Here is a 25,005-nt window from a genome sequence, read left to right on the forward strand (position 1 = left end):
TTGACAACACTAGAATTGAGAGCTGGCTTGTCACAGAGTCATAGACAGGGGAGGGGCAGACCCACCAAGAAGTAAGACTTCTTGAGGGGCTGGGTTCTTTTGCTGGCCGCCTGAATGCGTGAACATTGAAAAGAGACTCCAAAGAAAAATCTTTCACATAAAATACACACATGCAATGGCATGTGTTCATAAGCAGCTAGAAACAAAAATACTAGGTCAAGTAGATCTATTTTTCAAGCAAGGGAGTCAAATTGATTCCCCTAATTGAGAGTAAGATTAAGTACCAGAGAGGGTTCAAAAAAAGTTACTGGAAATGGAGATTTTAATAGCACTCAGGAAACCTACACCAATCCCTCAATAATGAACACAACAACAATCACAACAGAGAAAGCACTAATATTCTTGTAAAAACTGAGTGTCCAAAATGTCCTTGCAAATTGTACTTTTCCTCAAACATGTTCTCTTTCCCTCAACTTCATTCTCTCTCTCTCTCTCTCTCTCTCTCTCTCTCTCCCTCCCTCTCTCTCTCTCTCGTATATTTTTTTTTTCACAATCATCAACCACCTTCTCTACCCAGTCCCTCCAGAAAAACAAAACAAAACAAATTTCTGAATGAAGATAACAAGTTAAATCTGGTCACTTGTTTATTTTCAAATATGATCGTTTCTTGCTCCCTTGGGGGCCTGGAAATAGTAATGTGAGCCCAGAATACTCAGTAGATTACCTACTAAAAGTCTTTTCATAGAAGGAGCCCATATTTTGATCTGTAATCAAATTTCCTGTAGTCCTTTTACCTCACAGGGATACAGAATGCTAGCCATTTCAGTAAATACTATTTACCAAGAAAAGGGGGTGGCAAAAGTTCAGGGAAAATAGGATCTGAGTTATGTATGCAATCTGAGCATTTTGCATCTTACAACTTAGGCAAAGCGACAGGAAGCTTGTGTCCAGGGGGGAAGGGTGGGGGGGAGGCAAGGAGGAGGGTCAGCATTAGTCGCATGTTACAACTTTAATCTATCCATGAAGAACGAAATGTATCACAATCTGGGGCATCTCTCTTAACTACAAAAGTGACTTCTAAAAGCTGTCTAATGTAAAACTAGATAATTTATTGATACCTTGAATACTGATCTACAGAGTTTAAGATAGTAGATTATCTCTACACTTCCTCTGATTGATCAAACAGCTGGAACTATATTTTTCTCCTCCTTAATATTCCCACAATTTCTGACTTTAGGAAAAAATCAAAATACATATAAAAACCACCGCTGCAGTTTAAATTTGGAAAAAATTCCGCTACTCCATAAAAAAAAAAAAAAAGCTAATTTCACATGGGGTCTGTGTTTTGTAAAATCATCACCTGGGTTCTTCAAATCTAGGTTCTGTCTAAAGTGCAAAACGAGCAACTGCAAAATACCTACAATGATTCCTAGACACCCTAAATTCTGGTGCTGGGAATATGAGAACCATACAGAATACTCAACAATAGTTTTGCCGCTGTAGAGCTTTTTCCCTGGGACCCTATAAGATCAGGGTTACCCACTGACAATGGCAATGGCAAGGGAGGAATTGACCTTAGAAGAGAAACTGAGACTGAATCAAGAGGCCTTGACAACACAGCTGTGGGAGCCAGCATCCTTTCCATTCGCAGTGAGGGTCTCTATTGTCCCTGTCTTTCCTCTGACCATCCTATCTGCAGTCCCAACTACATAATTCCTCAGCACTTCCCATTTGACAATCAATTTTGTTAGTAAGTGACTAGTGCTCTCAAAGATTGAGGTATATGTATTAAATTTTTTCATGATGGATATTTTAATTTTTAAATTACCCATGTCTGCTGCAGCATTCTCTGTGTGCTATCACTCCTTCCTTTCCCTCTCCCCTTTTCTCTAAAGATCCTTTTCCTCATGTTCAAGAAAAGCCAAAAGAATTCTAAAAACTGAACCCAGAATATTATGAGCTCCCTTGCTCTTCTCCCACACAGTTTATGAAGAAGAAGAAGAAGAAGAAGAAGAAGAAGAAGAAGAAGAAGGAGGAGGAGGAGGAGGAGGAGGAGGAGGAGGAGGAAGAAGAAGAGGAGGAGGAGGAGGAGGAAGAGGAGGAGGAGGAGGGGGATGAAGAGGAGAAGGAAGAAGTAAAGGAAAAAGAGGAGGAGGCACTGGATGAGGAGGAGGGGTAGAGGAGGAAGAGGAAAAAGAGAAGGAGTAGAAATGGAAAACGAAGAGGAGAAGCAGGAGGAGGAGGAGGAAGAACATTATCAACATCTAACTATAAGAAGAGCTACAGTAGGCAGGTGTTCTGAAGAACAGCTATGTCTCACACTGAGAACCTCTAATGAGCCCAAAGTACAGACACCAAGAAAAAGGTTTATTTTCTTGTTGCTTTAAGAAGCTTTCCATTTGTTTCCCTTCCCTTATGAGCCCCCAGGTTATAAAAGTGAAATATTTACTTGTATCTACCAAGCACAGTCTAAGTAGTCCTATTTCCAAAGTGGACTCGTGTTGAAGATTAAGTTTTCAATCTTGAAGTCATACCTATGTGCCATGTCCTACTCTCTAGAACTTCATGCTGTATTACACGCATTCAAATCTGGCCTTTTGGCCTTTTTTCCTGATCCCCACCCCAACTCTCATCAGCCACAGACCACCTCCCCGTCTCCATTGGTACAGATAATGAGAATGCTTCATAATCTATACTCATATATGAAATCTAAAAGAGGCATAATTTCCATTTGAACAAAACTAGGCACAGACTGCTCAGCTGCAAACAAGCTTCTATGCTTCCACAGAAGTGCAACTTGAACCACATTGATCAGCCTAATTTCTTTTATGAGTCCTTCCTTGCTTCCAAAGAGGCTGGGAATGTCTGGGAAAACATTCAGGAGTTGTTATGTATCTTTAAATTTGTGAGGAATGAGAATCACAACCGCAGGTTACAAATAAATGAATGAACATACGAATAAATCAGACCAATCTGACTTGCTTTCAGCAACTAATGAATATCCCTCTTAGAAAGCAAGCAAAGTGATGGGTGGAGTGGCAAACCCACTCCAGGTGGAAGGCAACCCAAGAAAGAATAAAGCTTGTCCTATGTGCTGTCCTAGCAAGAGTTTGAAACCTGTTCTACCTGGCTGGAGGCAGGTGTGTGGACTTGATAAAATTACTATTCCTCCACTTTTAACTTGGTCTCCTCTCCAAGATGACTTTTACTTATCCCAACCTGCTAGGGTTGGGGCAACTATTATTATATTCAAACAATAGCTATGGGATGGGGAGGAAAATCAGATCTGAGGACCTATTAGTGGACTTCAAGATCAGGATGAAAAGAATTCCAAGCTACGTATTTAGTCCAACCATCCAAGAGAGCAGGTTACCAGTGGTAACTTTGAGTTTAAAGTAAAATCAGTCTATGAAAACTAAGTTACCAGTTCTTTGCAACAGTAGCTTCACATGTACTTGTTTCTCTCCCATGTCCAGACGGGGTCGTCTATTGAATGAGGCTCTTTTATTTTGCATGGGGCAGGGGATTTGTGACCATGGTCCCCCCTTTTATTCCTCTCTCTATGGAAACCCAGATCATGGGGAGAAATATGCGAGGCTAAATAAAGAGAAGCCACAGAAAGGAGCTCTTGAGAGCAGCATCTGTTACACTTGGGAAGTTAGACTGACAGGAGAGGGTGAAGGAAACCTCTCCAGTAGATTAGTCAGAGTGGCAAGAAGATTTTACTATATGTAGATATTTTCCTCAGAAAACTAAATATCTTACATGCAAGATAAAATTCTATCACAGCTGCTAGAGGATGGGACCACACCTGAATTAGGCAGTATCCATTTTAATGGGAATTAATTTTTAACAAGAAAGGAAGGAAGAAAGGAAAGCTGGAGGGATGGAAGGAAGGAATGGAGGAAGGAAAGAAGGAGGGAAGAATGCAAAGAAGAAAAAAAACTAAGAGAGAAAGAAAGAAAGAAAGAAAGAAAGAAAGAAAGAAAGAAAGAAAGAAAGAAAGGCTGGCTACCTTGGTTTTTGCTCCTGTCAGAAGCTATTCTTACATTAAAAGACTACAGAACAAAGGTGTGAGAAACCTGTCTGTCTTCCCTGGCAGCGACCCCCTGCCCAGCCTTTGGGCATAGTCTGAACCCCTTTTCCTTGCCTGGCAAAATTGGTTGCCAAGAGTAGAGGTCAAGGGCTAGAGCAAGGTTGATTATAAGAATTCAGGCAAGAATTGGAAAGGGGTCCCCTTTTTTTGTCCATGCAAAAGCCTTCTAAATTGATAATTATCTTAACCTCCCCTGAATGATCGGACTAAGATTAGTAACTCTTTCACCAAAACACAGCTGCGACCGTGGGGGTGGGGAACCCAGCATTACAACAACATGGCAATGATCTTGATCTTTTTGCTTGTATAGTTGTTGTTGTTTTTTTTATTGCGTTTCCCTCTAATCTCTAAACTGACATGACATAAACTAGCAAATGGATCCTTAAACAGGCAGCCTAACAGAGCACCTGGAAACTTTTATTTTTGTTTGATTTTAACAATTACTTTTTTCTTCAGGAAGCCAAAGTTCGGGTACAAATGAGATTGTATTCTTCTTACAAAGGAAGATACACACAGTTGGTAGTAAAGAAGAGGCATTCTGAGAAGAGGAGAGGAGAGGGAGAGGAGAGGAGAGGAGAGGAGAGGGGAGGAGAGGAGAGGAGAGAGGAGGAGAGGAGAGGAGAGAGGAGGAGAGGAGAGGAGAGGGGAGGAGAGGAGAGGAGAGAGGAGGAGAGGAGAGGAGAGAGGAGGAGAGGAGAGGAGAGAGGAGGAGAAGAGAGGAGAGAGGAGGAGAGGAGAGGGGCAGAGGAAGAGAGGGAAAGGAAAAATAAATCTCTAGGTTAAAAGCAGATGAACCTTTACAACAGGACGCCAGCAAAGGAAACCACAATTTCAATAAGAAGGATGAAGAGAAGATAGCAAATTATCATCTCTACCAATAACTACTAAGTGGTTATCTGTTTTTTTTAAGAGACAGAGAAAGATATAAAAAGATATCAACCAGACCCCTGATTTTTCTGCTTAATAGACACAATTTACATTTACCCCTATAAATAGGGTACATGGTTTACAATATAAACCCCTATCACTCTCTGCTCTCATAAGAAATTATTCATTTCACAGGAAATAGATGCTGATATTATCTATATAAAGGAATGGCAGAATAGCTCACCTGGTTTTTATTTTTTTCTCATTTTCTTGCATTTTCTTCAGATCTGTCTTCTTAGAGAAACTAATGCCTTAATGACTTTCTGGTAGCTGCAAGCCTTCTTTTATTTCTGCTAAATATATGAAAATGTATGCAAATTTAAATCAAGCTAAACCTAGGAGCTCTTGCAATATATTTAATGGAATTTCAAACCAATAAAGGAACTCTGATGCTGTCTTCTGTAAGTGCAAATATAATTATGCATCTCGGTTACCTTCACAATTATGCAATGGAAGTGTTTTTGGGTTTTTTGGGGGGTTGTTTGTTTGTTTTTTGTTTTGTTTTGTTTTGTTTTGTTTTACTTCAGAAATCCAGCTGGTTATTCCCTGTTCCCTTTTCTCAGCCAGAGCAAATCTAAAATCTTTGCATTTCACCCCACTCAGCTTACAAGCAATTACAAAAAATGCCTTTGAGCAAGGATGTGGAGTAGCTGTACTTGCCTTTCCCTAACTTATAAAAACTTAGGAGTACAAGCCTTTCTTATCATCCTTTACTCTAATCAAAACGTGAAAACAGTCCTGTACTACCAAGCTGAAAGCAACTGAAGCTAATGGGGATGTGTGTTGGGGGGAGTGGTACTTAAAGCCAAACACCCCACCATCACTTCTCTCTCTCACTCTGAATTTTTCAGGGCACACTACAGGATTCCTATTTACTTCAGCTTGTTTGGAAGGGGGAGGGGGAGAAGTGCGTGTTAAAAACAATTTTACTAGGGAATAGCATCAGGCGCGGTAGTCATGAACATTCCCCTATGTACCTAATTAAAGTTGGTCCTATGAGTTTTTGGTGTGAGTGTGAGGGCAGGAGGGCTGCCATTTCAGCAAGCAATGCCTCCAAAAGAAGTTGTGGGACCGCTGATAACAGCTGACATGGAACAGTAATAAAGAGCAAGTCATCCAATTGACCAACTGGATTGGAAAAACAAACTTCAAAATAAATGAATTTTGCCAGTATCACATTAGATTTTACTTTTATCACAGATTTTCCCAGAATCTTCTAGTTCTTCATGCCTTAAATCAAATTTTTCAGAAGAAGCTGGGCATCTCTTTCTTAGATGCTTTCTGACCTTGGTGTCAAGTTTCTCATAAATGATAAAATGAAATAAATAAAACAAGTCAAAATAGTTTTTAATTCCCTTTGCTCAAAATTCGTAGCAAGATTTCGTTTTGCCGTCCCCTGCACACAGCTAACCCAGAATGTTAAATGAATTTGATTTTTAAAAAATCCCAATATATTAAAATCTAGATGATATTTAACCTAGTTACATCGCTTTCTAGCATATATATTTTTTCGATTTCGGTTAATCTAAATAATACAAAAGAAATTCTAAAACCAGTTTGCTACTTCACCCCCTATCCAACTCCCCCCATGCCCCAAACACACAAAAACACACTCCCCTCTCTTACTTCCCCTTCTACTACAAAAGTCCACGAAGTCTGAGGTGGGAGGGAGGGGGGAAAGGGTTAATCAAATGAGCTGCTGCCACTCAGAGCCAGGCAGCCAATGGAGCTGAAAGATAGATTTACTTCCTGCTCCGATCTCACTGAAATTCTACTGCTACGCCAGCTTAATTTGGAAAGTTAGCCCAGCCTCCCGTGCAGTCATTGGCCAAGCCCGTGGCTGGCCAGGCCAAGATGTGTTGCAATTGGCCAGAGCGCGTGCCGGTAACTCGCTCTCCCGGCTTTGGCTCCCCCGCACCGTAGATGTCAAAGGCTGAAGCAGCTTCCTTTGCCACATTATAACTAGTAGAGGATCCTCACCGACCATGGCCACAGCTGCCTCGAATCCCTACAGCATTCTCAGTTCCAGCTCCCTAGTCCATGCTGACTCTGCGAGCATGCAGCAGGGGAGTCCTTTCCGAAACCCTCAGAAACTTCTCCAAAGTGATTACTTGCAGGGAGTTCCTAGCAATGGGCATCCTCTCGGGCATCATTGGGTGACCAGTCTAGGCGATGGAGGGCCATGGTCTTCCACACTGGCCACCAACCCGCTGGACCAGCAGGACGTGAAGCCTGGACGCGAAGACCTACAGTTGGGTGCGATCATCCATCACCGCTCATCGCACGTTGCCCATCACTCTCCGCACACTAACCATCCGAATGCCTGGGGGGCTAGTCCAGCTCCAAACCCGTCTATCACGTCAAGCGGTCAAGCAATTAACGTGTACCCACAGTCTGGCTTCACAGTGAGCGGCATGCTGGAGCACGGAGGGCTTACCCCACCGCCAGCCTCCACCTCCGCACAGAGCCTACACCAGGTGCTCCGGGATCCCCCAGAACACAGCGATTTAGGCTCGCAACATTGCCAGGACCACTCGGATGAGGAGACACCAACCTCGGATGAGTTAGAACAGTTCGCCAAACAGTTCAAACAAAGAAGAATCAAGTTGGGCTTCACGCAAGCCGACGTGGGGCTGGCGCTGGGCACACTGTACGGCAACGTGTTCTCACAGACCACTATCTGCCGGTTCGAGGCCTTGCAGCTGAGCTTCAAGAACATGTGCAAGCTGAAGCCGCTGCTGAACAAGTGGCTGGAGGAGGCTGATTCTTCCACAGGGAGCCCGACCAGCATTGACAAAATCGCCGCTCAGGGTCGCAAGCGCAAGAAGCGAACCTCCATCGAGGTGAGTGTCAAGGGCGTACTGGAAACGCATTTTCTCAAGTGTCCCAAGCCTGCGGCGCAGGAGATTTCCTCGCTGGCAGACAGCCTCCAGTTGGAGAAAGAAGTGGTGCGTGTCTGGTTCTGTAATCGAAGACAAAAAGAGAAAAGAATGACTCCACCAGGAGATCAGCAGCCACATGAGGTTTATTCGCACACCGTGAAAACAGACACGCCCTGCCACGATATCTGACTGCAGGAAGCAAGGAAGAGGCCGGCCGCACTGGGAGCAGCGCGGATTTCTCTCTCTCCCACTCTCTTCCTTTCACTTCAGCTTTATTATTCCTATCTAAAGAGATAGCAATATCTAGATTTAAAGATAGGGCTCTTCTGCCGGTCTCTTACCTGTTTTCTTTCTTCCTTTTTTTTTTTTTTTTTTAATAGAGGATTCTAACTTATATTAAGAAAGGAAACACACTCACACACGCATTCAGGCTTCTCAACGCTGATACACAGTAGCGTTAAGCAGTTCAGGAGGGGACCTCACATACCCTGCGCCAGGGCGACTGTTTCCTCCAACCTTTTCTGCATATCAAAACATATTGTTTACTTTGAGTAAGGTTTGTTTGGTTGCTCCTCTCTTTAAAGAGCAGGGAGTGGAGTAACGTGGGGGTAGGGTAGGGATGTGGGAGGGGTTGGGAAGACAGATGTGTGCCTCTGAATAACCTTTCAGCGCCTTGGTTATAGCAGCTGTATTTCAGGTGAAATCTGTTTTACAATAGACTAGTTTTGCATTTTTAAAAACTTCTAGAGCGTTTCTAAATGTCTGCGGTGTTTTACTACAAGCTGTACACAATATTTGTGAGATAATTTGTATCTGATCGGCCACTTCACATTATTATTATTCCTTCATTGAGCTGATGATGTTCTAATTGCTTCAAAAAGGGGGGGGAGATTGGAAGGAGGAGGCGAAGAGATGCCCACCCGTCCGTCCATCCACCCTCTATCCTAAATCTATATGGAGAGGAGAGTTATAATGTAGACAGTTGTTGATGATGGTATTAGAGACATATAAGTAATTTTTCGGAAGGCAGAGTGCCGGGATAGGCAGAATAGGCAAGCATATTGGGTTTTCAAACTACAACGAAGTAGGAGAGGCTATTTTGAAGCTTTCTGCCCTCTTTCCCGGATCTGTGGAGCACTCGCAGGCTTCTAAAATGCAGATCCGTGTGCCAGAAAAGGATTTGGCTGTGGCGCCCGGCAAAAGAGGTCAGCCTGAGGTGCTAAGAGGCCTCCGCACCTACTGAAGTCCGGAATGCCTGCACTCAGAACTCCCTATGGGCCCATGCCTCACCAGGACTGCCAGCGCGACCCCACTTCTGCTTTCTTAGGCGAAGGACTTTGCTTTCACACACGTTTGATTTTCACCAGAGGCGACGATCCGGAGACGCTGGCGACTACAGACTCAGTGCCTCCCAATTCGGTTCACCTTCAGTTCAATGCCCGCTCCCTGAATGAGAAACCGTCGGGGAGGGGTGGTGAGTGGGGTGGTGGACAGGTACTCTCTGCTCCGTGCAGAATGACAATGAAATGATTGGCAAAGGTCATGGGGATTCTGGTCTAGCTTCGTACCACCTCCTCTTCGATATATACATACCGCTGTATCAGAGTGGGCTCACGGGAAGCCTTCTCCGCGCGCCCCTGACAAGCACAGCTGGTAGAAGCCCACAGCGATCATCAAGCTAGATAGCGAGAGTCCCAGCGGCTGGGTTTCTGGTTTGTTTTTGTTTTAGTTTTATAATCTGTGTGTATGTCTGCGTGTGTTTGCATGAGTGCGCGTGCTGTGTGAGTAGATAGATGCGTGTATCCTATTACTACTTACAAAAACAAAAACTACATAAAATCTCGCTATGCTGTGTAGAGATCCAAAAAATATACAGTTGCTGTGGCTTTATTGCTAGCTCTCCTGTCTACACGCCAGGTCTAAGGGCACCTCATTCTCAATGAGCACACATGCACAGGGCCGGCCAAGCACCCAACAGCCAGACACAGCCCGTGGGACCTGGCTGGGGGCTCCGCACTCCTGGGGTGGCTGCCCGATGCAGCCTATAGGTGCAGCTTCCATAGACAAAGCTTCAAACTACCTAAGGACCAAAAAGCCTACGGATCCTTGTGAAGGATGCGCTAGTACAGGCTGCCAGGCCTCTGGTCCACCACATAGTGTCTCCCCCAGCTGCAGATTGAAGAACATGCAGTTAATTCAAATCCCGGACCCTTTCTCTTTTTTGTCAAGCCTCTGCATTCTGTTGGTAGTTGGGTTTTCGTTCTGGAAATTTTTTGTTTGTTTTGTTTTCCCACACTGAGTTCCTGTTTTACAACTGTTATACTTTTTTGGTTTCGAATTTTTTTCTTTGCAGTTAAGTGCTATGGTTCACATCTGAGTTAACCCAAATATTTCTGCCGACTTTATAATTGTACAGTTTTGTATATTAAGCGTTTTTGAAGTTATTAATTTAAAGAAAAATCATTTAGTTTATTCATTTAGTAACTGATGTATAATAAACACTATTTTCATTAAGAGTTGCTTTTTCAACTATTTTATTCAAATTGCCTATTGCAGTTGCCAGCAATTATTTATTTTCAATAAATTCTGCATTATGTTTAAAAGAAAACTCAAAGATGAGTTGGGTGTCAAAAAAGAAAACAATTCGCTGTAATATTTGATGTGAACAGTTTTAGTCGAGGGGTTTATATTGACATAATATTTTATCGTTGTAAAAGATTTAAAATAAAACATTTAAATAAAACATTTTTCCAAAAATATCGTTGTGTTTTTTTTTTCTTTCTTCCTTTCTTTATTGTGTAGTGTGTGAAGTGAAGCATTTAAATAGACGCACATTCCTGGTGAGCAGCGCATCTGCTCTGCTTCAGGTTAGTCATTGTTTTGATTCTTGATTCTATCCCTCTGACTTTTGGCCTTATATATGCTCGCATACACAGCGTGGCTTATTATCACACACATGCCCATGATCACACAAAACACACCCCAAATAATGGGAAATGGCCTGGGGAAACCCTGTTGGATAGGGGGGTTATTTCAGGAGTTGCAATATTATTAATGTTCTCCGAACGTAGTGTATCTGTCTCTAGTCCAGCAGACAGGCCTTTCTCTAAAACTGACCCTCCTGAAACTGGACCCAGACCTTCAATGAGGCTTTCCTCTTGCTTCCATGCAACCACCCCTCTTCTGGTTAGGGACCAATACCCTTCTGGTAGATGAGCCCTTATTTGCCTGATGAAGGATGAAAAGATGACTAAATGTAAGAAGTGGTCTTCTTCCTCTGGGCCCAGAAAATCCAATAAACTGTTGTTGACATAGTGTCACCCACTAATGCTGAATTCTGTTCATTCTTATATGACTTTGGGGGGAAGAAAAAATTATTACACAGAGACATTGGAAGTAAAGTTCAATTTATTACTCTTCTCACTCTCACAAAACATTTCACCTCTATTATTTTGCCACAAGGCCCTCCATAAAATAAGGGACAATTACCTGTAGTGAAGTAATCACTGAGGAGTAATTTACTAAATCAGAAGCAGTTTTGTTATAAGATTTTGTATGTACATGAAAGACTTGTCCAACTTTTTGTTTTAGTAGATTCATATCAAGCAATAAACAGGACATTTAACTACAACTCTCCAAAAGCAAAACCCTTCTCAACTCATATTCTGAAATGTTTTTTTGTTAGACAAAGCAAAATTACTTAATCACTTTAATAAGTAATAATTATCACATGTAATGCCCTGCATTTTTATATTTCCTAATTATTATAGTTGCATGGTGCACAATGCACATGCGAGTTTGTGTATGAAATATGCTACATGTTCTTTGTATACCCATAGGCATATATTCATAAACAATACTGATTTCATAGAGATGTATCTACAATCACAAAACATATAGTCTTAAACCTGTTGGTTCTCTTTATGTTTATACAAATCAACCTCTTTCACTTTCAATATCCTATATGATTTTGGAATTGATTAAAAGGTTATAGCTTTTCGCATTAAAGTACACAGAAACCAACTAGTGATATATTCTAAAGTTTTTTAATGGGGCCCTAAGCAGATATTTTATGACATACTTATATAAATTTTTAGATCTATACATCTGTACTATCAATATTTTTACTATGTATTATTGATAAATATATTTTATACATATTTGAGAGACTTGTTTCCTTTACTTCCTCTTTTTGTTCTCTTATATAACCAAGGCCTATTTGGCTTTCATGATGATCTCTTTATCAGCCCTGTTATAGCATTAACATAACACTTTCATTAAAATTCAGGGGATGTTGGAGCCTCTGCCTGGGACTTTCTTTGTATTGAGGTTGCTACCAACCCATTCCCAACCAAAGTCTTTGTAGGGAAAGCAGCTTTGACCTCAGTTTCTCTTAGGCCTTCATTGCAGTGGCTTTCTTTCCAATAATAATTGATGAGTTCAAAAAGAATAATGTTTAATAGGTAAAGGTAATTACTATCCTTATCACTTGATCAAAGCGATAGAAAATGAAGAGATTGTGGAAAGGGTGAGTGTGGAGTGGATGGGATATGAAAAGACCAAGTATTTAGATGCTACAGATATTTAAACAAAGTCAAATATGTGAATCAAGTATATGTTTGTATGTAGACATTGATTGTGTATAAGGGCTTGGCTTTTTGTATACATAACAAATGGTAAATAGATTACTAATATATATATTATACATATAATATATATAATATTAGCATATATCTTCCTGGAATATTAATATGATATTAATATATTAGCATATATTAATCCTGGGAATAGGTTTCTTATCTTTAAAAAGAGAAAGGTAGTGGAAACTATTGCCTGCATTAGTACGTGAGCTGTTTGTCTTCAATAAAATCAAACACTTTTCCCTTGGAAATATTTATCATTCAGATATTTTCCTTGCTCCCAAGTCAGGATGCTACTGTTGCTTTAATTGCCTGTAGGTTTTAAATAGAAACATAAATTTCTGTATTTTTTCACCTGTCATATTTTTAAAAACATGTGGAACCTCACAATTGTGGAAATTATTTCTATGAATTTACACTTAAAAATCCAAAAATGTGGCTCTTTCAGAAAGATTTTAAATGAAGAAAAATTAATGATGCAAAACACTACCATGTAAATTGATATCATTTGACCTAATCCATTCTGTAAAATAAAAGGATAGAACATTCTTTATACATGCCACCAAATAGTAGTTTTAAAAATAGTAATATCCCTCAACATACTCATTTACAGATGCTAATTTTTAAAGCATTAGGAAAAGTGAATATAAAACATATTTGAAATAAAATGTGTTTTAAAAAGTAAGATGAAATAAAAGTACCTTTTCTTAAGAGCACTGCTGGTAGAGCATTTCTAAAATTAGGGAATTTTTTAAAAGAATACAGTCTTGCAAACAAAATCCAGTCAACTTCTGGTACCTCTAAAAAGGTAGGGGTAGGGAGTATCATATGCATGAACCTAGATTATTGTTTCTATAAACAGAATCCACAAAATTAAACCCTTGTGTCTTCCAGTTAAAAAATACATTAGATCACTATGCTTTCTTTCATAAATATGAGAATAGAACTTATACCTATTCACACATTATCTAACTTACTAGCTAGATCCCTGGATTCCCTTTACAACAGTATTTGTTATCAAGGAGGATTTAGTATAAGATGGGTTCATTTTGGATGTCTTCCAAGGGGGCTTGTTTGCTCAACTATCAAAAGAGCTTTATTATGAGGTGGCTGCACTCTCTAAAGGAGAGAACCCCGAGATAGCTGGCTTTTGGGTGAAACTCTGCAGTATTTAATGTATGTATGTAGATACATACTCACAACTGTAACTTGCTCCCTCCTACCTCCCCCTCCTTCTATACTCACACTTGTATACAGACAGGATGATGTAACAGAAAGCAGGCTGTCCTCAAAGGCAAGAAAGAGATGAACTCATTGACCAACTCATTAGGTGTGTCTTTTCATCTCTCCAGCTACTCAAACTGTTTCCACACTATTCTGGTATAGCCAATTGAAAAGACAAAGAAGTCATTCTATCAAACTCTTTTTTAATCTATATGTCAAAAAAGCTAGTTTGAGTGATCTTCTCCCAAATTCTGACACCCACACACTGTATTGACTGCTTGCATTGTCATCTTGTAAACAACGTCTGTTATATCAGCATTGATTCTTGGGAGGAAGAGGGGGGCATGTAAACATTTTTCATCTTCTCATCTTTTCCAATTATTTTTGACATACTAGGGAATCTCATTATAATATGACTGATCTGACCAGCCTGGAGACAAGCCTTTGCTCTGTTCCCCTTTCACAGATATGGAAAAGCCTGCTATAAAGTGTACTAATAAAGTAAGTACTCATATCCCCCCAGACTAATATTAAAGAGTGGTTTGTTTCATGGAAGTTATATCTGGTAAAAGACTTTACCTTCCATAATACTTGCAATCTGAACACAGAAAACCAGACACACCACCTGCTAAGATCACCGCTTGATATCATATTTTTAAAGCACAGAAAATACAAGGCTATGTATCAGGGGCAGTTCTTAATTGGGCTTCACATGGCACATGATCTCAAACTGCAGAAAAAATAGCTGAGTAGATTCACTGCATGGAAGAATATACTTTTTCTTAATGTTTTATTATCCACAGTGTACCTGCAGAGGTGTTGGTAGTATTCATGTTTTATTAACATCTGTTTTTTTTTTATTCTTTATTGCCACAGGAGCACAAATATATACATATGTAGAAAAGGTCAGATTCAAAATCAGAAGTCTGTCTTGAACTTGTGGAGGCCTAGAAAAATAACAGAAAAAGTCAGATGTGTGAGATTTATTGGCATAATCAGGGACTGTGTTCAAAACAATGTACAATAGCCACTCTTAAGGGATAAGGGTTGACTTGTTCAACAGCAAACAGTGATTTTTCTACAAATGAATTATTTTATACCATAAGAAGAGGAGCTGAGTATGTTTAAACCTAAAATTTTGAATTCTGAGCCTTTGGGGTGAGAATGGTTGAAATTCTAGAAAACTTATTTCCCGTATTCACCATCATGTTCTACATTATATCCTGGCAGAGAAAATCCAAACTTCCTTATATTTTATATTAAAGCTAAAACTAAAGTAATATTTCAAAGTAGCTCTTTCATCCACCTCAAGTCTTCTCTCCATCACTGTCCATGGATAAAGCTCCACTGGCCTCCTTCAGGACAGATCTAAGGAAGCTAGTATGGAAACAGTTGCAGGACAAAGGGCCTACTGCTCACAGTGAGAGCTCCAGTCTCTTAACTACAGTGGAAGTTTTTTTCCACCCCCTCAGTGCTCTGCTTCTGCATGTACTGGTTTGATATCTTCTGCTGAATTAGAAAACTAACTAGTTTTGTTTTCAATGGATGACAAGTATGTCTACAAGTGGATAATTTTTAAATTGCTGATTTAAAATAATTTTATTTTTGGAGCTTTCCCTGTGTATCTGATTTGTACTTTGTACTGTATTTATGCATGACTTAGAGAACTTTCACATAGAAGAACTTAAATAAAGGGAATAATATTTTCAATTTATGCACTACTTTTCCTCCTTAAAGATCCCTAGGCAATTTAGAAATGATGTATACAATATACTCTGCAACAACCAAAATGCAAATCACAACAAAATGCCACTTCAGGCCACATAAAATGACCATACTCAGCCGAGGCAAAAACTCATTAATATCAATAGGAGTTCTGTGCACAGTTGAAGGGCAGTCAGTATATGCTATGGGTCTCATTCATTGCTGGGTGAGAATATGAATGTACATGGTATCTTTTTGCAAAGGAATAAAGTCTTACATTTTAAATTCATGTCATATGGAAGAAAAAAGACCAAAAAAAAAAAAAGAAGAATTAACATAAATTCGGTAACTGTTGGTTAAATTTATCTTTGAGCCTTTTGGAGAAAAGTATTATTTGGTAAATGAAAAATCAGTGATACTCAAAATTAATTGTACTTAAGATTTTAAGTTAAAATTGTGATGAACATCTGTAGAAAAAAAACTTAAGTGGAAAAAAATAACTTACAGTCTCTTGGCTTTTTCTTATTATACACACACACACATACAGACAGCACACCCTTTGGACTAATTGTTTTAAAAGTAACCATTGAAACTGTTCTTAAGCTAATAATCACCATGCAAGTAACTTCCCCACACCCCAGTAACAGCACCCAGTTTGTATTTTGTGGAAATGAATAAGCTGTTCAGTTGAAGGGGGTGGATTTGGTATGTTTTGAATGTATTAAGGTAAATGGGTTTTCAGTACAGAGACCCTTAGTACTTTAATAAAGAGCAATTTATTTCTTGCTCACTTTTAACTCTTTTGACTATAGAATATGTGATACAAGCGGCAACTTCTCTTCAGTGAAAGCAGTGCAAACTATACTATCATTACCTTCTGATAGTAGTATGCAAAAACTTAAAAAAATTCTGGGAAACACATATAAAAATCAACCTACCTGCAATGAACCTGGGTATTTATGGAAAATATTTGTTGATCTAATCTCTTTGTGCTTCCCCTGACCCTATCCCACGCCTCTGGCTGTCAGAATTGTGAAGTCCCTACTCAAAACTCAATTTCAAATTAAAAAGTGACAAGAATGGGGTAGCATAATAATACCTTAAAGCTATTCTTCACCTTTCCACATACAAACATATGAATTTCAAAACTCAGTATTTTTTGCCAAATAAATATATTCATATTTTACATGTAAGTTGGTAGAATAAAAATAGCTACAACATCTAATTTAACAAGTATATTTATTGAGGGCATTCTATTTTCAAAGCATTATTAGCTTGGAGTGTGAAGGGCGTGTAGTAAAGTATGGAGCTTGCTCTAAGGAGCTAACAATCCCTAGGGAAAATAGAACTAAGATAAAAATGTGCACAACTGTTAATTAAATGAAAGTTGGAGGACGTTGGTGATATTATGACTGAATTAGGTGCCACTGTTCTGTATTTGTGTTGTTACTTTTTAATAATAAGCGCTCATATTTAAGCACATTTGTTTATGCTACTTTGATAATATTGTGCATCTTTGTTGAACCTCAGGTAGATGTGTTAGTTGACTTACATGTATAAAAAAATGAAAGTCATCGCATTATTTGCAAATTCCTAAAACTGTATCTAGTTATGATGAGATTGAATCATATCAGAGACAGAGAGAGACAGAGCCATAGAAGGAACACCAGCAGTGGAGGAGCAGAGAGTGGGAGACACAAAATCCAAAGCAGGATTCAGGCTCTGAGCTGTCAGCACAGAGCCCACAGTGGGGCTTTAACCCAGGAGCCATGAGATCATTACCTGAGCTGAAGTCTGATGTCCAACCAACTGAGCTACCCACGTGCCCTTGTAAGGACATTTTTAAAAAGAGATAGGGTATAGAAAGATAAACTCATTGCACATTTCTAAAACTCATTTCTTGTTTCTCCTCTCTACATTTTGAAAACTTAGGATAAATGTCTGGCAAAATGAGCAATATGAAATATTTATCTCCCCTTATTTTCATCTGTTTGTCCTTTGGAGATTATCCTACAGTTCTGCAACTAGTAAATTGTGTTTGAGTTAAAGAGAAGTGAAACTTCACCAGCAGGTGCTGAGAATCATACTTCAAATCACCACGATTCTCTGTGATTGTTCTGCTCCCACTATGAATTTAATTGTATGAGCTTTATAACATGGTAAAACCACAGGGCAATGAAGAGCATGAAAAAATACATTTGTAGATCAGAAATTCCTGTTGCGAAATTTAAGGGTATTGTGATTTAAACAAGAAAAGGAAAAATCCCCAAAGCCTGGCAACTCCCCTTTTTTAAAAAAAAGTCAAGTTATTCTCAGCTAAAAGGCAAGCTTATCGAAGTCTTCTGTAGTGGGTTTCTGCTGATTAGCAATGGATTAAATTATTTCTATGAATTCAGAAACATGTGGGAGAAATGACATTAATGTTTAAAGTTTGGCTATTTAGTTGACTTCGTAGGATACTTTTCAGAGTTTGAAGAAACCTAATTCTCTAACAAAAACTCAGGAAGTTTGGAATGCATTCTGTCTTCTTTTTTTATTTTCTTTTCTTTATGTATTCTACCTCTTGCAATGCGTTCAACAAAGTGAGGCTTGTACCACTATTTCAGTATTTCCAATTATCTTTTCGGAACTACAGTCAGTGTGAAATATGTTCCTTAACACTAATAAAATAAATAATCAGAAGAATAAGAAAATCATTCTTAATGAGTCTGTCTTTGGGCTCTTAAATAAGCACAGAGTAATGGGAGGCAGGAGCAAGCTTATCTTAGAGAAAAGGACTAGAAACACAATGGACAATCTCATGACTCTGCCGTCTTCCTCCCTAAGCCTTCTAGGACAAATTGTCACTGTTGTCAGTCATGGTTTCAGGAAATGGAGATAAACATTGGGCAGAGTCACATAAGTACAATAACAAGCAGGCACTCAAATGGGACCCTTATTGACTGAGTAAATGCTAAATATATTTTGAGTTTGTCAAACTCATCCCAGATGTAAATGTGTCAATATCTTTGCCGTGATTTTATAGTATAGATTTGCAAGATGTTATCATTGGGTGAAAAAAGGTAAAAGTACTTAACTATTTCCATACTATTCATTACAACTTTTGTACATCTATAATAATCTCCATAAAACTTTTCATTTCAAAAATTAAGGCACAATTTTAACAAAAAAAGAGCTGGTACTAATTATTTTCCTGTCATTCAGTAATTTTAATGATTCTAAATGTTTACCTTTCATTTTTCTAGGTTTTTCTTTTCTGCAGGGAGAGGGAGGTGTTGGGGGAAGCAATGTCTGAATAAAACCAGCCTGTTTCGACTTCTTGAACTATAAATAATCTTCTATCTCTGGTGCATATAGAACCTTAAAACCCATAGTCTGAATCTGGATACCCTGGTTATCCACCTCAGATGTTGTCTGGTTGGTTTACAGTCTGCTCCTGGCTGAGATGACTGACAGTCCCAGCTTCAACCTAGGGAAAGGCAACATAGTTAAATGAGTACCCAAGGAATAATTTCTCAAAGCTATGTATGAACTTCTTGTGGAGATATAATTTTAATAATTTGAAAACAACTAACTAACTCAACAAAAACATTAATTGAGATTCTTTCACATCAAAGAATTTAAAAATCAGTAGAGTTTAAGCGATTTATTTTGTGTACTCTGGATTTTGACATGGCTTTGAATAACAGGTGTGTATCTTAACTACCTGTGAGAAATTGACCAAGTTCTTTAACTTCTGTGTCTAATTTTCTCATATGTAAAATGGGGCAAATAATAATTGAACCTGTCTAACATGGTAATGAAAATTAAAAATATAAGTTATGCAGAATGCATAACTTAGTGCTTGACACATAGTAAGTACTCAGTTGATATTAGTCTTTTATTTATCTGTACATTTCTCCTCCTTTCCTATTTTTTACATTATAAGGAACATTGCAATATGATTTAAATTTATCTAAACAAACTTAAAAACAAATTCCCTTTTTTAGAGTTGTCTACTGCAAGACTTCATATCCCTCCTCACTCACATTGCAATATATATGACAGTTGACATTTATATGAACAACACACTTGATGATTTTTCCCAGGATTGTTTGTAATTCCGCGGACATTAACTGTAATGCAGGATCTTGATAATGATATCATCAGGATAACCTTTAATTTGTTTTCATTTTTCTGAAAAATGCAAATAATTCACACACTTTGATATTATAACTACCATTAGTAACAGATTCTTTGTGACACACCTCACAACACATTGAAACATAACAGTGTCTTGTCATACCAACTGAAAATTGCTGATACACAGGGATGTCAATGAATTTCCTAACCTCAATCATAGGCAGGTAATATGGCTATTCTCTTGGCTTAAGGATTTTAACCATTAAAATGTCTTATTCCCAATATTAAGATAATTAAAAATAACTCTACTATAATAATGTAAAACTTCCTAGAAAAGAGGGGTCAATATCTCCTTTGTGCTCACCATCACTTAAAAAAGATTCATATTATCTTATTCCTAAACACATTTCTAAAACTCCAAGGTTTCCCTGAAATTGTGAAACCATATATATTCTAGATGAATATATTTGACAGTTTCAGAATTTGTGAAGTTTTATTCACCTTCCATTCTTATTTTTTCTGTTTACAGTCTTGGTAAATTGTAGGGATGAAGCAGTATGGGAAATCAATCAAACTGCAAAATACTGAAAATTTTAAAGTATATTTTTATGAGTTTATGCAATGTTCATAATATTTAACAGACAGAATTGAGTATTACATTTATTGTATCTCATTCTGGTAATAAACATTGCAACATGAAAGAAGTGGGAAAAAATTTCATTCTTTTTTCCCTTGTATTTGTATTTGTGTATTTGTATTAATATCAAGCAAAATATACCTGAATACCACAAGCATTATTTGGAATAAAGAAGGGCACTATGCCATCATAAAAGAACATTTATCAAACATTTAAAAAAACTGAACTTATGTTTACTGATAACATAGCCACAAAAACATATTAAACAAAAATGCACAGAATAACAAGGAGGTTATAATAAAAAAAGTATAATAGAGGTGGGCCAGTTCTAAGAAAGAACAACATCTAAGGAGTGACCATGAGGATGCCAATTAAGTTGGAGTGGAAATCAAGTTTACGGGACCATTAATATTGAGGAGAGTTGGATAGTATTATGTAAAGCTAAATAAGTGAGAGAAAGACAAACGTCACACAATTTCACCCACATGTGTCATCTTAGAAACAAAACAAATGAGCAAATTAAAAGGGAGAAAGAGAGAGACAGAGAGAGTGAAAACCATGAAACAGACTCTCAACTATAGAACACAAATTGATAGCTACTAGAAGACAGAACAAGAGTATGGGCAAAATAGGTGATAGGGATAAAGAAATGCACTTGTGGAGAACTGGGTGATGCATGGAATTGTGGAAAAATTATATTGTACAGCCAAACCAAATATAACACTGTTTGCTAATTAAACTGGAATTTAAAATAATGAATGAATGAAATACAATAATTAAATTAAATTAAATTAAATTAAATTAAATTAAATTAAAGGTCCTTCTTAAATACAGAGAACAAACTGGTGGTTGTCAGGTGGGAGGTGTGGGGAGGGAGGTGTGGGCAAAATTGGCTAAAGAGATTGAAAGGTGCAAACTTCCAGTAATAAAATAAAAGTTGTGGAAATAAGTATAGCATAGAGTATATAGTCAATACTGAAACAATTTCATTTTTAAGGCAAAATTCGTGACGTGACCACAAAAGTTATAATTTGTATTAACTTGTTCCCATGACAATAATTATAAGCAAAATGAAAAATAGTACAAACCTAAACAAGGATTGTGGTGGAGACAGGAATTATTAAGGAATTAAAATAAACTCAAAAAGGGGCGCCTGGGTGGCTCAGTCGGTTAAGCGTCCGACTTCAGCTCAGGTCATGATCCCACAGTTTGTGGGTTCAAGCTCTGTGTTGGACTCTGCTCTGACAGCTAGCTCAGACTCTGAGCCTGGAACCTGTTTCAGATTCTGTGTCTCCCTCTCTCTCTGACCCTCCTCTGCTCACATTGTCTCTCTTTCTCTTTCAGAAATAAATAAAACATTAAAAAATAATAAACTCATAAAATTTAGTTTTTAGAGTCACAATTTACTTTTTATGTTCTGGAGAAAAGTAAGAAAATTTACAACTTCCATAAATTCATATCCATGAACCAACTGAACTCTTTCTTACCTTTCTAGCCAAAGCCTAGCAACTGATGTGTATTTCATTTGTTAGGTAACCAATATAGCTGCATGTGCTATTATTACATGTCTGTTTTATATTTAAAACATATTGTTATTTACAAGGGTACATCTTGAAGCATCGAGAGTTTTATAGCATAATTTTGTGTTATATAAAAACGTCGTTTTCTCTGATCTTTAGGTCAAATATTAACATTTATTATAAGTACAAAAAACATCCTTCTATATATTATCCTCAACCAAATTAACTGTGTTTAGATTTTTTTTTCCTTTAAGAAAAACTAAAGTATATTGGTGTTAAGTCATACAGACTGATAGATGTCAGCTGCGGTCATACTAGCCTTGGTTAAAATAGATTAATCCATCTCTTTTGTTTTGAAAATGAATGTAGTAAGATTTAACAACGTTACTAGAAATCCTAGAAAAACAGCAATAGGGAAACCTTGTTACAAGTGAATTTTTTCTACCAAAGAGGAATGAAGGGACATTTTAGGTTCTCTGGAACGATGATTTCTATCATAAAAACCTAATGAAAAATATGTTGGCAGTTTGACAATATGACATGTAAATTGTATCATTTGGAGAATCATCTTTGCTATCTTCTTTCAACTGTGAAAAAAAATAAGTATTGAGCATCTAACACAATTTCAGATCTAGCGATTAATATATATTTTCATTTGAAAAGTAGCATTGTAAGCTGCTTTTAGATTATATAAATCATCTTTTTCAGTTTATAGCAGTTTTAGAGAAAGCACCAATCAAGTCAGAACATAAGTTGGAAAGAAAATAAAAATGAATCTATGTCTATCATAAAGACCTAATTTTAACACACAGTGATTTTCTAGAACCCTTTTAAGTCCAGAGGCTTTGTTCTAATAAATAATATTTAGTATATTGAATGAATGAATAACAAAATTCTTGTACTAAATGCCTATTGTTTCCCTGAAAAATTTTTGAAGAGAGTAAAATTCATCTTAGGTACTTATTTCTAGGTGTGTTGCACAGTTTCTTTTGGCTGTCGAAATCCTATAAAACCCTGCCAAGGCTTACCTATCACCTAAGCATTTCTTCTTTTCTCCTGCCTACTCCTTTAGACCATCCCTTCACTGGAACTTGTCACCATCTTTGGACCAGATACCCTCTTAGTATTTTTCCTATTTTAAAAGAAGATTACCTGTATCTTTCTGCCCCTGCCCCAGAAGTCCATTTGCTCTCCAATAAAAATAATCATAGAGAGGCACCTGGTGGCTCAGTCACTTGGGCATCAGACTTCGGCTCAGGTCACGATATTACCGTTTGCGGGTTAGGGCCGCGTGGGGCTCTGTGCTGACAGCTCGGAGTCTGGAGCCTGTTTCAGATTCTTGTGTCTCCCTCTCTCTCTGCCCCTCCCCAGCTTGCACTCTATCTGTCTCTCTTTCTCTCTCAAAAATAAATAAACATTAAATTAAAAAAAAATAATAATCATAGAAAAATATAGTAACAGAAAAGATTCCTATTTTCTCCACTTTTACATCAGATGCTTATCACAGAGATGTGGTTTTAATGTAGTCATGACTTATATTTTTAACATAACCAACAATAGCAGCTAATGCTTATATAGCACTTATATACCATTATTCTAAGTACTTTACATATATTACCTTATTTAATTCTCAAAATAATCCTAAAACGTAGGTATCATTTCCCTCCTCATTTTACAGATGATAAAAATTAGTTCAAAGAGATTGTGGAAATTGCCTAAGGTCATATAACTAATAAAATGCAAGAGTAAGCTTCAAACTTGGACATCTGGCTTTAGAGCCTGTGCTCTTAAACACTGGACCAGCCTGCCTCCCCAAAGTCATAGACAAAGTATGAAACTTTGGGGTTTACTGAAATCTATTTGTGTTACATCTTTAACAAATTTAAAGCTTCCATTTAAATTTTTAGATTTGGAAAATACTAACCTTACAACAATTAAGTTATTTTTCATCCCTATAGTAATGATTAAGTAAATATGATCTAATTTTATTTTCTTACAGAATAACTTTTATCTTATGATCAAATCCTAAAATAGTAATTTTAGTTATCTGTCTTAAAGTAAGTAGTGTCTACTAGATAAAGATGTCAGGGGCTGTTCCTTACTTGCTCAGAACTTAGAGGCATGAATGAGTTATAGTAGATTCACATAATATATACACATAATAAATACGTAATAATATGTTGAATAAGTGAATAACAAAACCTATTAGTATTGATTACTTACCAAGTATTAAGCATTGTGCAACATGCTTTAGACTTTTATATTGAATCCCTTAACAACTCAAATATGATAGGTATCATTATCCTCATTTTAAAATTAAAAAATTCAAGTTCAGAGAGTTTAAATAATATGTACAAATTATTAATTGACAGAATCATCGTTGAAACCTATGTTATATCTCAAAGTCAATGTGTCTCTCATGACATTATTATGCAAGAATGGGTGAATGGCTAGATGGTCAACTTTCCTCCATATTGGATGAGCAGAAATTTTCACTCAGCTTTTTGCCTCAATTCTGAGTTCAAAATATTTCTTAGCTCCAAGACACCTGGGTGGCTCAGTTGGTTAAGCATCCCACTCTTGATCTCAGCTGAGGCCATGATCTCACAGTTCGTGAGGTCAAGCCCCACAATGGGCTCTGTGCTGACAGTGCTAAACCTGCTTGGTATTCTCTCTTTCTGGTCCCCCCCACCCCCATCAAATAAAAATTTTAAAAAAACTTAAAAAATACTGCTTACCTTAAAATAAATAAGAATGCTCTAAGGACAAAGAAAAGAGATAAAGAAGAAAATAAAACAGGCACCTGAATGGTTCAGTTGGTTAAACATCCAACTTTGGCTCAGGTCATGATCTCATGGCTTCTGAGTTCAAGCCCCGTGTAGGGCTCTGTGCTGACTGGTCAGAGCCTGGAGTTGCAGCTTCTGGGTCTCCATCTCTCTCTCTCTCTGTGCCCCTCCCTTGCTCATGCTCATGCTCTGTCTCTGTGTCTGTTTGTCTGTCTGTCTCTCTTTCTCAAAAATAAACATTAAAAAGAAGAAAATAAAACAGCTAAAGGGAATTGGTAGCTATATATTTCTATGGCATGCTATTCATAATTCTATTCATGCTACATATAATATATTACTAACTTGTCCATCTCTCCAACTGTACTGTAAACTCTCCCTGAATAAGGAAAGTGTATTTTGTTTTGATAATATTTTCTACCACAGGGTCTGCTATCTAGTAAGTGGTCAACAATGATGTAAAATAAATG

At 37.7% G+C, this 25,005-nt stretch overlaps 1 protein-coding gene across 1 annotated transcript; it reads left to right on the forward strand.

Moving 5' to 3' along the window:
• The first annotated feature begins 7,008 nt into the window (after window positions 1–7,008).
• On the forward strand, window positions 7,009–8,094 carry POU3F4 (POU class 3 homeobox 4). Its single transcript, XM_039223819.1, has one exon. It carries the CDS (start codon window positions 7,009–7,011, stop codon window positions 8,092–8,094), a length of 1,086 nt encoding a protein of 361 aa, XP_039079750.1.
• The last annotated feature ends 16,911 nt before the right edge of the window (window positions 8,095–25,005 follow it).

This window comes from Hyaena hyaena, unplaced genomic scaffold, assembly GCF_003009895.1.
Source record: "Hyaena hyaena isolate Hyena2069 unplaced genomic scaffold, ASM300989v1 scaffold_1463, whole genome shotgun sequence".
Lineage (NCBI taxonomy): Eukaryota > Metazoa > Chordata > Mammalia > Carnivora > Hyaenidae > Hyaena > Hyaena hyaena.